The sequence below is a fragment of the Panthera tigris genome, chromosome B4 (genome assembly GCF_018350195.1).
Source record: "Panthera tigris isolate Pti1 chromosome B4, P.tigris_Pti1_mat1.1, whole genome shotgun sequence".
Classification (NCBI taxonomy): domain Eukaryota; kingdom Metazoa; phylum Chordata; class Mammalia; order Carnivora; family Felidae; genus Panthera; species Panthera tigris.
Genome location: NC_056666.1, coordinates 45,038,061 through 45,053,779, shown reverse-complemented (window position 1 = coordinate 45,053,779; position 15,719 = coordinate 45,038,061). Strand labels below are relative to the sequence as shown.

The window sequence follows — 15,719 nt, the reverse complement described above, 5'->3', positions numbered from 1 at the left end:
AGTGACCCCAGCCCTAGGAGAAACCAGTGGGACAGCGGCAAGGACGCTTGCTGGGAGTCGGCCAACTGGGGAGACCTAGATCTTTGGTTCTGGAAGGTGCCACCTACCAGCCACGTGAGCAAACCGTCAACATCTCTGGCCGCTGCACCAACTGTATCACGTAGGCACGCTCTAGAAAATCTCTAGCTCCTTCCAGATCTAGATATTGTGGAGGATACATAAAGGGAGAGAGAACTACCTTTTTTTTTTCTTTAACAAAGTAAGTTGCTGCATTATGAAATTGACATATCCCAAGAGACAGGTATCTTTATTACCACTTCAGATGAGTTCACAGGTTGAAGATGAAGATTAATAAGTTCAAGTTCAAGGACCAGGATTCACACTCCTGTCGGTCCACTCCCGTGTCCGTGGTCTTCCCCGAGAAGGGCTCGGCGGTAAGGCAATGACTGGCCCCCTCTTCCCAGCAACTTACAATCCTCTTAAGGGAAATTGACTTTATAGATGAGAACCAAAGAACACCAGACAGAATAAAATGCGAATCAAAATCTGAAGTAGAGGTGACTGGAACTACACTGTGGCGACACTTACATCATTGTGCACACTCACCCTTAGTGCTCGTGCTGGCGGGGTGATGCGTCCTTTTCAGGTCATTCAGGAAATGAGATCGTTTTCCGTATGTCTGACTCCCACACACAAAGGGAAAATACCCCCAAGGAGTACACAGGTCTGGTGAGCATACAGATTTATTGGATAGCTCCTTCCTGTCTTCACTGGGGACTAACATATTTTTCGTAAGTCATTCATCCAGATAACTGAAGCGTAGCCTTTTAAAACTTCACATTATTTTTATGCCAAACATTTTTGTTGGATAGCTTTCCAAAATGCATTACATTTTCTCACTTCCTAAATCTCATAACTTAAAGCTTGTCTTTAACTTGGAAGTCATAATTATGATCATTAATATCATCAGTCATTGTGGGGTGCCAGACAAATGGGTTTAACTCTATAGGAGTCCTTGTGATAAAGCTTCACTTTCTGAATTCTTGTCTGCTCTGTATCACTTTTCCCCAGCCAGTGTTAGAGGGACATGGCCCGAGGACAGAACACCTGATTCTGACTCTGGCTCTGGCTCAGGTACAATGCACAATGTGATCTCAGGCATGCTATTTAAATGCCAAAGGACTCAGGGGTGCCTGGGTGGCTGAGTCGGTTAACCGTACGACTTTGGCTCAGATCATGATCTCACAGTTGGTGGGTTCAAGCCCCATGTCAGGCTCTGTGCTGACAGCTCGGAGCCTGGAGCCTGCTTCGGATTCTGTGTCTCCCTCTCTCTCTGCCTCTCCCCTGCTTGTGCTCTGTCTCAATAAAATATTAATAAGTTAATAAATAAATGCCAACGGACTCAGTTTCCTCATCTGTTTCATGAGAAATTTGGCTTGGGCGCTCTTAGATTCCTTCTTATTACCTCCACACAATCTCTCTCTCTGCTTCCTTCCCCACATCTGCTCTGTAGACAGGCTTTGTTAGAGCCATTCAAATCCAAAATGTTGTGAAGTCAGATGGCCAAAATCCTCTCTTCACTCAAGTAAAATAAACCAGGCCAGTGTGGTCAGGCTATCAGGAAAGAGGGAGGGGGAAAAAAAAGATGATTCCTTTGGTGGTAGGCGATAATCAGGGAATATCTGAAAAGATCTCAAACAGATTCCCAGAAATCATACAGTATTGAGGATGTACATGAGGGATGGGTTAAAGAAAAATTTTACGTTGATCGATAGGTGTAAAGAGTTTCAAGGGAGGGAAAAAAAAAAAAAAAAGCTGTGGAAGGAAAAGAGACTGACCAGAGAGTAACGCAGACAAAGGCATCCAACCCAGAGGCTGGACAGGATGAGAGGACACCGCACAGCCTGTCACCCACATTCAGGTGAAATTAGGTGCCAGGGGAAAGAAGAAAAAGGCAGAGAGGGAAAAGAAAGGTTTCTGACAACATAAAGGGCCCAAAATGAAACCCGTCGAAAGACAAAACATCGCTAGCGAATACCAGAGATTGGAATAAAAATGGAAGATCTGGACATTGATTCGAAGATGGTTTGCACAGTGTGGCCATCTAGCTCTCCCCACCGTGAGAGGAACAGTGAGGAGAAATCCACCTTCAGGGGAACCCAGAATGGGAAGGGAACTTGGAGCCTCATAAACATCTCTGCAGCCTCATTCCTGCCCTTCATCCCAGCTCATGGGAGCCTCCACCATCACTCGTCACTCTCGATTTCCTACTTCTCTTCATAAAGATGGCCGCACCCAAGAACAGTCATGGAAAATGCTTTGGAACTATAGGCCCTAGCTTTACCACCTATGGCAGGTGAGCTCTTGGACCAATCCATGGCTTAAACACTCCGGGCTTCAGAATCTTTCAGAATCTCTCTCCTCGAGAGAGTTGTGAAGAGTAAGCAAAATAATGTAGGTAAAGCCCTTAGCACACAGACCAGCACACAGGGGTATTCCATACACGACGTTGTTGGTGGTGGTGGTGATGAAGGAGGAGGAAGGGGAGAAAAGGTAGGAGCAATGACCACTAAAACAGCTGACAGACACCTTTAATCACAGAACTGGGAAAGCTCCAAAATTCAAGTGTTCCCCAGTTTTCCATAAGCATTAATCCACAGGACCCAGACGCGGCCATGCTCATCTGGGAATCCACACTTACCAAACTCGGGCTAATGCCTTCCTCACTCAACACCCCCACCATCCTCCCACAGTCTGAAAATTCCAGCTCATTTAGACCAAGACCAGATGAACTGTACATTTTCACCACCTCAGAAGAAAGGCTTATCAGGCAAATGATATATTTGTGGTACCATTTCGACACTGAAAGAACAGTTTCGAGCACACAGCAGCACTCATTTCTAACCAACAGGTGATGTGGAACACACGTCATTTTTGCCTATTCGCTGGGGCTCATCCTGAGACGCCCCAGTGAACAACGCTTTATCAGTCTGGTTCCTGTACGTTGAGAAATAAATAAGAATGTGTTTTCTGCTCAATGGGCCATAATCCCAACTTCTTGCTAATTCAGCCTACTCTTCCACTCCCCAAATACTAGGTGTGGCGGGGATTAGTTTTTCAGCGGGGCCCCTTTTGGCCTGGGAACCCTGAGTGTACTCACATTCATTCTCGGCAACAAATACACACAGAGATTGGTTTCTGACACACGTCTAACAACGAATACAGCAGGGCCAGACTCTGCCTGAAAACGAACACCAGCACTTTTGCTAAAGTCACATTCACAGAGAAAAATATGCCATTTGTAAACCCCCACACCCTAGGGGGCTTCATTTAACACTGCGCTGCTTAGCTGGGAGAACCACACCAAAGGGCAACTTTTCACAGTTGGTAATGAAATGAAACGGCTCTTCCCGTTCGTCCCAATAACCCCGTGCCTCCTTGCCCCTCTACCTTCCTTGGCGTGAGCGCACGCAGCTCAACTCAGATTTACAGAATTCCTTTGGGTTCTCTGGTAGCCACATCAGGGGTACCTCTTCCCTTGACTGACCTATGTGAAGGAAGGAAGCTACTTTTCTAGGACCAACTGCCATGCTTTTAGCTCATACTGTGTGAAACAGGAAGCTTACTACACCTCAACTGAGGTATAAGTTTGGCCACCCCTAGATAAAAGAGCCTATGGCCCACCCAAGGTTTCCTCAGAAAAGGGCGCTTTTCATAACAGGCCCAGTTCCCTCAGCCCAGCACAGAAGTACCAGACTTCTCACACACTGTAAAAAAAAAAAAAAAAAAAAGTGTTGCTGCATTCCATGCGTCCCATCTTTGGGCATACATCCAAAGGGCTTAAAGCAGGATCTCGAGGGGCGCCTGGGTGGCTCAGTCGGTTAAGCGGCCGACTTCAGCTCAGGTCACGATCTCACTGTCCGTGGGTTTGAGCCCCGCGTCGGGCTCTGTGCTGACGGCTCAGAGCCTGGAGCCTGTTTCAGATTCTGTTTCTCCCTCTCTCTCTGACCCTCCCCCGTTCATGCTCTGTCTCTCTCTGTCTCAAAAATAAATAAATGTTAAAAAAAAAAAAAATTTTAAAGCAGGATCTCGAAGACATAACTGCACATCTAAGTTCATTGCAGCTGGATTCACAACAGCCAGGAGACAGAAGCAACTGAAATCTCCATCAGCGGGTGAGCGGGTAAAGGAAATGTGGCATACACATAAAATGGAATATTACGCAGCCTTAAAACAAGAAGGAAATCCCGTGCCCGCTACGGTACGACGTGGATGAGCCTCAAAGACATTACCTGCTATGGTACAACGTGGATGAGCCTCAAAGACATTACGATAAGCAAAATGACAGTCTAGGATTCCACTTCCACAGAGCACTGAAGTAGTCGAAATCATAGAAAGAGAAAACAGAAAGGTGGTTACCAAGGGCTGGGAGGAGGGGAGAGGGATGCAGTGTTTAGTTCGTGTTTAGTGGGTACAGAGTTTCCGAGCCGCGAGACGAAAAAGTTCCAGAGATCTGTTGCACAACCATGCGAATATACTTAGCACTACTGAACTGGACGCTTAAACACGGGTAAGACAGTAAACGGAACATCGTGCGTGTCTTACAATTAAAAAAAAACAAAAGTTGGTGCTGCAAACAGTGGTGCAAATACAAGTCTGTCAAGTCCCTCTTCCCTGATCCCCTACTCCTACTCCTTCCTCTTCTCACGTCTAACAATACACCCTCTGGGCCCAGGGCTTCCCCCCCACACACATCTTCCTTGGCACATACCTCCGTGCCCTCATACCAGCTGGCTTGGGATTAAAATGGACCAAGCTAGGAAGTGCCGGAGAGAGTGCAGCCTATTGTATCGAATGTCCTTGGCCTTTTATAGGGATGCATCACGAACCCAGCAAATGCAGGGCAGGGGCCTGAGAACACGGCCTGCGCTGCTCTCAACCTAGCTCGGTCACCAATTCGCCAAAGCCAAGCCACTGTGTTCTCTGGAGCCCCTCCCTATGAAAATAAGAGGCTGACCCAGGTGATCTCTAAGGTCTTCCAGCTCTGAAAGCCTGAACGTTCCCCGATTCAATTGTCCGAGAGACTGGGGGAAACTTAGAAGCCTGCGAATCTGAGCCTAACGTGATTCTAAGGTAATTCTTCAGGCCCTTTTATGATCTTTTACTCAATTCCTTTGTTTAGACACAAACGTTTTTGTTTAACTTTACCAAAATGATAAAAATAGTATTATTATACCAAAATTCTACTGATAATCATTTTTGGACCGACACCCAGAGAGTGTCGTAGGCCTCCCCGAGAGAGCAGTGTGGCTCTATTAAATACTTGACGCAAGCTAATGGATGCAGGTGTTAAGTCAGCCTTTGGTACACAGGGACAAACAGAAGAAAGGGCAATGACCTCCTCCCATGCCTCACTTCAAATCAGCAAACATTACTGAGAAACATGTCTATGCCAGGTGCCAAGCTAGGTAGCAGGATACAAAGACAATCATCGCTAAACACAAGGAGCTCAGAGTCCAGTAGGGGAAACCTGGACTCACTCACTCTATCTATCTGTCTATCTATCTATCCATCCATCCATCCATCCATCCATCCATCCAAGTTGTAGCAAAAGAAAAAAAGAAAAAAAAAAAAGAAAAAAGATTTCTTTCTGCCAAGAAAGCCAACCATATTGGAGAGTAGAGACAAGTAGGGAGGGCAGTGAAAAGGGGAAGAGGAAGTTATACCACTAGTTTTGGTAACCTGGATGGCCCTCACGACTAAAACAGCCTACCAAGACATGAAGGACTATGTCTGCTGTGCCATAACCACGTTCCACAGCAAGCTGGCTGAACTTAACACTGAACAGGTGATTTGAAGGTGAAGGCTGATGATGGAAAAGACAGCCTCTTCCTTCCTTCGTCCCATGACCGGCGCAGTCAGCCACACAATCCTCTGAAAAAAAGTTATTTGACTTTTTATATAGTTGGTTGCCCCATCCTTACATTTGAACAATCCCAAGGATCAGGAAGGGAAGCATTTAAACTCTTGGACTAGAGTGTCACTCCACGCATGGGGCAGCTCGGTGCAGGGAAACAGTGGGGGCTCCACGACAGTCTGGGTGACCTTGGGCTAGTCAACCTGTCTTCTCCTGTACAATGCGCATCTGAAAGTCACCTCCCTATGTGACGGAAAGATGCCTATAAAACGCCAAAGAAATATAAAAGTGCTTTATCAGGCATCCAAGGTCACCCACTGCCACATAAGTGATACATACGAAGGTGTCGCTGATTGACTGATTCAAAAACTTTCACCTTAGAAATTGCACCCAAATGGTACACTGGTCTTTTCTAGCAGAACAGACACTGCTCAGAAGTAAACTAAGCACTTCCCTCCGTGGCTGCCTCTGTGTGCCATCGCACCAGCTGCCGAGTTTACCGCTTGCTGACCAGCTGCTTGTAAGGAACAGGAGCAAGGGAGGAAGGTTTCAGGAGTGGAGTGGACGAGTAAGGGAAATCTCTCCACCTAGAGCCACGCTTCCGTGTCACATGTCTTCAATCCATCAGAATCATCAGGTCATCCTTGACAGCTTCTGACATTCCTTCTTTGCTCCACAGAAAAGTTTATTGTTTACTGGGCTCTAAAAGCAATCCCGGTACTTGCTTGCGGGTTACCAGCAAACATTTTTTATTATGCAGTCACTGTACCACATCCCAAGGACTAAATGAAACACTGCACACATCACCAGAACATTTTCAGATGACCCGGAATAATCCCCAGGCCTTGATCTGCAACACTTATTACTGGAACACAGCGAATTAAGCAAACTCCTTGGAAAAAATACACCTCACCTATGTGCACCTAAACATATGCACAGTCTCAGCAAACAGAACAGTCATACACTGGCTCCGTGAAGAACCATCCAAATAAAAGTGATACTTCATTACCAGTGGAGAACATTCAATCTAGCTCAATTACACGGAAATACAAAGTCAGAAAAGAGGCACCTAAAAAAAAAAAAGCAAACAAACAAACTGAGGGTAAGCAATAAGGGAAGAAATTTTTATGTCACATTTAAGACGGTATTTTGTCTGGGTTTGGGACCAGTTCTGCATGTCTGAGCAAGGAAAGGGGCTGTTGTACTCTTCCCACTGGAGTACAGCGGAACCAGCCACTCAGTAGGAGTTTTCTGATTTATGCACGAACATAAATCAGCCCATGAGAACGGTGGGGATATGCAGTCCCTTTAAAAGAAGTATCAAGAAAAGTCACAGAAAGGATAGCTTTTTGTTGCGGTCACCCGAAAATGAGGACCCCGTAGCTGGTCCGGTTTTCCTGATGCCAGAGTTACTGCCATCGAATTAAATACAATTTACTGATTTAATCCCTATTATGCAGTTCCCTCTGTTTGTGTTGTGAAGCGTCCAAACAGATGATCCATACCGTGTGCATTGTAGAATCTAATTCATACAGCAAAAGAAACTAGTTTTGAAGTATACAAGTAGCTTAAATTATTTACCGGGACACCCCCTTCACCACAGACATACGGATAACCCCAGGTATATACAAACACAAAAGTTCCACTGGGCATTCCTGTGAGGCAAAAACAAAGAAACCCAACCCACTTTTTAAGTTCACATTAGCCCTATCTTAAAATCCATGAAAATCTCACCTGATAAGAAACACTAAAATCTGAGTATGATTATGAAAACCTAGCAAGCAAATATAATAAAATACTGTTTCCTTTAAACAGACCATAATGGAAAAGCCATGTTAAAACAGGAAAGGTTTCTCTAATTCCCCACAGATGAGGAAAACAGGTTATTTGTTCATTGTTTCTGCAGTGTCCACTCAATGAGCACATATTAAATGGCCCAAGCCAAAAACAAACAAACTTCGGTGGCTTCAGCCTCGGGCAGAAGCAGAAGGCTCTTCCACCTGGGGGACGGATGGAATCGTGAAATAAATAAAGTGTTCAATAAATGCGGCGATGGGAAAAATAATTGGGGGAAATGGACAAATCATCTTGCCTCCTCACGGTGGCAAACTTTACAACTTTTTAGAAGCAACAAACCACAGCACCACCGGCTCTATAGATATCGATACATACACATGTACATATACTGGAACCAAACACCGTGTTTGCAAACATCCACCATCCTGCATTTACAATGCTGCAAAACACCACCAGAAAGCCGGGAGATTTCTACTCTCAGATACCCTCCCCGCACTGTCAAACAGGGAAGGTCACTTTGCCTGGTCACTCAGATAATGCATCACAGGAGTTTTCTACTTTGGGATTACTTAACTCTCCTATGCATCGGAGTACAATAACCACTCGGCAACTTTAATTACCTTGGTTTAAAAAAGAAAGAACGAAATTCATTGTGCAAATGCCCAGGAAAAGCTGACACCAGGGCTGTCTTTCCGACAGTGCTTGCAATTACAATCAGAGGAGGGGGGAAAAATCCAGTCTGATCTGACCCCGGGAGTCCTTTAAGGGGGAAAAAAAAAAGTTCTTCAGCTCCCGTTGGAGATGCAGTCACTTTTTTTTTTTTTTTTCCTAAGGAGACCACCCCTCCGGAACAAAAGTTACATTTCAGTCACATGTTGGCAGTAGGAGTAGGAGCAGGTTTGTTGTTGTTTTGTTTTTGTTTTTGTTTTTTTTACAAAAGCGCACTAATTACGGGGGTGTCTTACAGGTCTAGAGACCACTCGGGTTCCTCCTGCCCAATTGTGACGGGCATTTAATTGTCAAAAAGAAAGGGGGTGGGCTGGGGGGGGGGGGGCGAGGAGCCGAGATGGGGCTCGGCGGGGGGAGCAGCAAGGTTACACGAAAGGGTACAGCCGCCGCCGCGAGCTGCATCTCCTTCCCCGGCGCCCCAAATAATTCACTGCAACCGAGGCAACTGCAACAGCCCCCTCGGAAGAGCCCAGCACTACTGCCCCGGCCGGTGCAGCTCAAGGTTTCCGAGCACGCAGAGGGAGGGGGAGAAGATCTTTACCTTAATGCTACACTGAGCAGGAGTCTCAGACATGTCTCACAGCGAGAGAGATCAGGAAGTTCTCAGTTTTTTTCCACTTTCCTTTCCTCTCCCCAACCCAGAAGCGCTCCACGGCCAGCCGGACGCGGTCATTTAAGAAGTTTCTTGCAGCATCTCTCCCGGCAGCCGCCCCGGGGGTCTGCGAGCGCGCGGGGCGGGGCGGCCGGCGGAGTTGGGTGCGCGGGGCGGCGGGGGCGTGGGAGCCGGGCCCGAGCGCGGCGGCGGGGTCTGCAGGTCGCGGCGCGGCGCGGCGACCCGGGGCGCAGCCCGGCCGGCCTCCCGCTCTCTCCTCCCACCCGCGGCCGGCGCCCCCGCCCCCCGCCCTCCCGCCGCTCTCCCTCGCTCTCTCGAATGTTTTCCTTCCTGGAAGAGAGAAACTGAAAGGCAGAACTGAGAAAGCTCTTTGCTCATTGATCTTGAGAGTTTCAGTGCAGAAACTGACGTGAATTCCCAGCACTGAGCTCTGCCTCTTAAAGGAGCCACCAGGAAATAAAAGCTCGGGTTACAGCCCGGCATCGGGGAAATAAAAGCCGGGCGGGGGGAGGGGCGGCGGCGGAGGGAAGCCGGGGGAGCGGGGCCGCGCGAGGCCAGGGCCGCCAGCGGAGCGCGCGGCGCAGCCCCCCGCAGCGCGGCCCACGCGCGTCCGCGCAGCCGTGATCCCCTCTGCGGGCCGGGAGCCCGGCTGCCCGGGCGCGGCCGGGCAATCTCCAGGTCCGGGGAGACACGTTGGAAAAAAAACGTTACGCTGGGGCCCCAGAAACCACAAGACAGGTTTTGTGAAACGCCTCCCACCTTCCCCGCCTCGGTCTCTGAGCTACCCTGAAATGCACAAGGTCCCCCCCCCCCGCCGCCCCGCTTCCCCGCGCCCCAGCAGAGACGCAGTGACAATAATCATGTATGAAGGGACATTCCGGTAAGGACGCGGAATCCAAAGGAGGAAATAAAACAATAGCCTTTGTTCTGCTTCTCGACCGCTGCCTCTTTAAGAGAATCCACCAGGAAATGGGAGATCGGGTTACAGCCTGCACACGGGGAAATGTGGGAGAGCGAGCGCCGGAGCGCGACGCCGCCGGAGACAAAGCCGGGCGGCCGCGCCGCAGACGCGGGGGGACTGCCGGGCGGGGGGGATTCCCCGCGAAGGTGGGCTCCCCGAAAAGAGCAGGCGCCGCGCGCGCCCGTGGGGGGGGGGTGTCGGGGGCGGGGTGCGGCCGCCGCAGGCGCTTCCCCAACCGGGCACGCGTTCTGGGGAAGGGAAGGCTGCTGGGCAGTTATCAAAGGCGGTTGAGTTCCTTTTCCTGAGCGCCCCCCCCTTCCTGCCGTTTCGAAATCCGCTGTCCATTTAAAGAAATAGCGGCCGCTACCAACCGAAATAGGTGACTCGACTGCAAAGTTGACAGGACGTGTTCCCGAACATAATACCCCTCCCCGGGACCGCTTCTCTGAAACCGTCATTGGCCGGTTGGATGACCCTGAGATCCCGCCAGGGAAGGAATCTTTGGCTGGAAAAACAATCGTGGGGAAGCAAAATCCGGCGGGGCTGAGGGTTCTAGCCTTGAGCACATGTGGTCTGATCGCTCTTATTTTTATTGTCATTCGTAGTCTCTTAACATGCTCTGAAGTGTCCACTGCAAAACGCTGAGAACATAATTATGTGTTAAATTCCAAACCCCTGCTGATACATACATAGGAGTTTAATGTGTAGATGTGTATTATGTTACCAACGTATAAACACGTATGTATAAGTATGTACCTAATTGTGTGTGTATTATATGTGTGTGTGTGTGTGTGTGTGTGTGTGTGTGTAAAACAGGACAGATTTCCCAGTTCCCCACCCTACAGATTTTTCGTACTCACTTGTCTTCAACTCTCCACATAATAAAATGTGTTCGGACCTCCTCACACATCAAAAGAACGTTCTGAACCAGAAGTGATTAAGGGGGTTGGGATGGAAGAGTCCTATTGCTGGAATGGTGGGAAAAATGGGTTTTTGTGTGCCTCCAGAGATCTCAGCAGTTTTTGTCACCTGGTAGTTCTATCGTCCCCAAGAGGGCTCATGTCCACACCAACTCCTCCACCTGCAGTCCACCCCATCCGACACCCTCCTTAGCTCCTTAGCGCCCCCCCCCATTATCTCTCTGCCTTTGATCCCTCTACTTATGTTGCAGACATTGACTCCTATTGCTGGATTAAATCCTATAAACCTCTGTATCACTTACCAATAAGATCTTTGGCAACTCTCAGCTTCTGTTAAAGGTGGGAAATAGTACCTATCTCATAAGAGTTCAAGCAAATATATACAAGGTACATAATTACCTGAGACTTGCTAAGTATTATATGTGCTCAATGTTAGCTACAATTATTTAACCTCAAGACTGAATTAATTCTCAACTTCCTTTCCTCCTTACCTTCTCCGAGTGACTCATAGAAGTAATTTGAATTAGAAAGTGTGTGATTCCAAAGCAAAACAATAGTTATGGAAAACTGTACGTTTAGACCAGAGGTTGGCAATCTCTTTCTGTAAAGGGCCAGACACAAAATATTTGAGGGTTTGTGTGCAAAGAAGTAGAATCGAGGACATTATGTAGATACTTCTATAACTAGAGAGAAAATAAATATCCACGTTTTTTATTGACAAAATGTAAGGTGTAATAATAATAATTGTAATCAAGTCTAATAATGAGAGGAATTGAATTTTTTTCGGGAGGGGGGGATTAACATTTTACTTAGTTGAACACCAGTTCAGAATTAGTGTTCTCTATCATCAAAACTAATTGTTTATCTATCTGTTAACGCTGATCTGTAATGAAATTTTACACATTTCATTTTTGAAAACATTTTCTCACCCAGATAGGTCCTGACAAATAATCCATGAATGTGTGATTTTAGTCAAGCATATTCATTGCTTAGAACGCATTCATATAATTCTATTAGAATTCTATTAAGTTCTCTTGATATTTCCCCTTTAGCATGCCATTACATTGCAGATTAATCACATTCAATGGAAAATTAGGTGGAAGTGCCTCAGTTGCACAGTTAAGTGGGTTTTAAACACGGAAATTTAGTTTTCAGTTGCATCAAAATCCAAAAACCACTATTGGAATTGTAGTTTGGGGTCAGAAAAACGTAGCTGCTGTAAATGTGTGTTGGAATAGAAATATTGCTCTCGTTTTCACTTTGGATAGCATGGGAAGTTGATAAAGCAGCTTGATATTATTTGTGATTGCAACAATGTTAGTCATGTCAAAATGATTTGACTGCAGTACAAACTTCACACGTTGCTCTGTTTTGCCTTGTAGTTTTAGGTTTGATTCATGAAAAACATCAAGTGTGTAGCAAAAGCTAATTTCCAAAGACATTCAGCTTTCAATAATCATGGTTGAGGGAAGGTTTCACTTATTTATTCCCGCTTATCAGTTGTTTCTCTATTCCTTGTTTCCTGAATTTTTGGCAAATTGGGCATTTTTTTTTTCATATTCCACTAAAATTCCTAGGTTGCCTTTGTAGCTTTTCTCCTTTATGTTAAATATAGCTGTCCTCTAAGAATTACAGTTTGCACCTTTAATTATAAGAGTTTATGTTCAAATAATAGTATTCTATTATCAGAATATGTAAGAAACTTACAACAGCATAATTCCATAATTATTCCATAATTATTCCATAATTCCCTCTCCCATCCCTTATGATACTGGCATATATTTTACTTCTATGTGTTATAAAACCCACATACATTGTGGGGTAATATTTTGATATTTTAAAAATTGCAAATACATGTAAATAATGAAGGTACTAAAATATATGTTTCTTTTTAATTTGCCCAGATATTTGCCCTTTCTGATACTTCTTAATTTCTTCTTGCAGATATGGTATCATTTTTCTTTGGCCTCAAAAACTTTTGGCATTTCTTGTAATGCAGTTTGTTGGAGGTAAAGTCTCTCAGCTTTTGTCTGTGTGGGGATGTCTTTATTTCACATTCATTTTTGAAGGATAGTTTGCAGTATATAAATTTTCGGTTGGCAGATTCTTTTTCCTTTTGGCACTTTAAAGATGTCATTCCACTTCTGTCTCCATTATTTTTGATTAGAAGTCATTTGTAGTTCAGATTCTAACTCCCCGTGTATAGTATCTTTTTTTTTCTCTAGCTGCTTTTAAGGTCTAAATTTGGTTTTCAAAAATTTGACTGTGATGTGCCTAAGTGTAGTTGTTTTTGTTTTTGTTTTTTTGTATTTATTCTTCTTGATGTTGGCAGAAATTCTTGGACTATAAGTTGATATCTTTCATCCGTCTTGGAAAAGTCTCATCTATTACCTGTCTGAATATTGTTTCTGCTCATGTTCTCTCTCCTCTCATTACTCTACTGATACAAATATTAGACCACATGACCTTTTTTAGTTCTAAAGTAACTCTGATCTGTTACAATTTGGATACCTTCTATTTATCTTTTTATACATTTCTTTCCTCTTATTGTTTCCATTGTACTGTCAAGCCAGCCCATCTGATTAATTCCCACTGTTTTTTCACGTTTAGCATTTCCCTTTTTTTTATATTCTCCGTCACTTTTTTGAAGTTGCCCATATCTTCATGCATGGCTTCTATGTTTTCCTTTACGTCCTTCAGCATTTTTGTCATACTGTGACAATTCTAAAATCTGGGTTCTTTCCTGGTTCACTTCTGTTGATGTTTTCCTTTCTTGGCCATGGGTTATGTTTTCTTATTTGTGTCCGTGTCTTGATATTGTTTCCTGTGGGCCGGACATTTTATGTGAAAACACAGTAGACAAAGAATTAAATGATGTTTTCCTCCAAAAAGGGTTAATACCTTCTCCTGTAATACCACCAGAATTGGAACTGAGTCTGTATGATGTGTAATTAAACTGACTTTGGGGTTTGTTATAATTTTTTAGTTTGATTCAATTCACCACTGACTTCGAATATTTTGAAGGCAGGACTAGGACTTTTCCTACAAGCAAATGTTGATTTACAGCTGTTATTCTCCGCTTTGCTGCTCTGCTGGATATCTTCCTTAGCTTGAAGCCTTGGGAGAGGATCTCAGTTCTCTTCTGCTCCTACCCCCAAACTTTCTTAGCCAAAGGCCTGGAGTGCCAGGGGTCTCCTCTCAGCTCTTCTGCTCCTCTACAAGACTTTCCTAGGGGCACCTGGGTAGCTCAGTTGGTTGAGTGTCAGCTCAGGTCATGATCTTGCAGTTCGTGGGTTCAAGCCCTGCGTCGGGCTCTGTGCTGACAGCTCAGAGCCTGGAGCTTGCTTCGGATTCTGTGTCTCCCTCTCTCTCTGCCCCTCCCCAGCTTGTACTGTGTGTGTGTGTCTCTCTCTCCCCAAAACAAATAAACATAAAAAAAAATTAAAAAGTCAAGAGAGATGAGACCCCAGAGGAATTTAAATGAACTAAATTTCAGAAAATGACAAGGATGAGAGGAAAGATCCATAGTGGTTCTCACTCCTTTCTGGAGCAAAGGGAAGAGAAATCCACCACAGATGATGGTAAGGAGAAATCAGCCTACCTTCTAACAAAGTTTGATGGGTGCTTCTAACAAAGCTGAAGTTGGGTGCTTAACTGACAACCACCCAGGCACCCCTCTCTGACTTTTTTTAAAACTATAATTATGTAGATTATTTGGCTTGTATTGGGTGTTAGGGAGTGAATTGTGGCTCTTGTGACTCACTACATACAAACATGAAGAGGAACCTGAATGTCTAATCTTTATCCTCCAAAAGAGCGATGAGGATGGGCAAGGACTGGGTAAGAATGAACGATTAAGAATGTGTGGAAAAAGGGGCGCCTGGGTGGCTCAGTCGGCTGGGTGTCCGACTTTGGCTCAGGTCATGATCTCATGGTCCAGGAGTTGGAGCCTCGCGTTGGGCTCTGTGCTGACAGCTCAGAGCCTGGAGCCTGCTTCAGATTCTGTGTGTCCCTCTCTCTCTGCGCCTACCTCTCTCATGCTCTGTCTCTGTCTCTCTGTCTCTCTCTCTCAAAGATAAATAAGTGTTAAAATTAAAAAAAAGAATGTGTGGTAATGGATGGGGTGCCTGGGTGGGTCATGATCTCTTGAACGATTCTTGGGTTCAAGACCCACATCATGATCTCTTGAACGATTCTTGGGTTCAAGACCCGCATCTGGCTCTGTGCTGACAGCTCAGAGCCTGGAGCCTGCTTTGGATTCTGTGTCTCCCTCTCTCTCTGCCCCTCCCCCATTCTCACTCTGTCTCTTTCTCTCTCAAAAATAAATAAACATTAACAAAATTAGAAAAAAAAGAATGTGTGGAAGTGGATTGTTTAATTTAAAAACCAAAGCCATTATAGTATCATCTTTTTTTAATGAAAATAGCATTTTAAACAATATAACTATAGTAAGAAACACCATCCATGTATCTCTGTGAAACCAGAATTGCTTAACCTAAGAGGAGTCTGTTATAACTGGTGGGGTGGGAAAGAAGAAGAGAAATGTTTATGCGTATCCAAACAAGACATAGATTTTGAAATCTTAAGAATGACTGCCCTAAACTACATATTTCCTTTATTACATCAGCTGGGGTACAATCAGAAAAGCAGAATCATGGAGGAGGGGGCAGTGTGTGTGTGTGTGTGTGTGTGTGTGTGTGTGTATCTATATAGTGATCCTCCTTCTCTGATTGCATGGTGACTGATATAATAACGGAAATATATATATGACCGGCAGTCAGG

At 45.3% G+C, this 15,719-nt stretch overlaps 1 protein-coding gene across 4 annotated transcripts in view; it reads right to left on the bottom strand.

Moving 5' to 3' along the window:
• The window catches only part of ETV6 (ETS variant transcription factor 6), a 251,169-nt gene extending 241,954 nt beyond the window's left edge, over positions 1-9,215 (bottom strand). For 2 of the 4 annotated variants that reach the window (XM_042991764.1, XM_007076316.3), the window contains exon 1: positions 8,985-9,215. In XM_042991764.1, coding sequence (XP_042847698.1) covers positions 8,985-9,017 — 33 coding nt within the window. In that variant the 5' untranslated portion in view covers positions 9,018-9,215. The remainder of the gene's footprint in view (positions 1-8,984) is intronic. The other 2 variants (XM_007076315.3, XM_042991766.1) reach the window with 1 other exon arrangement.
• Positions 9,216-15,719: the final 6,504 nt, after the last annotated feature.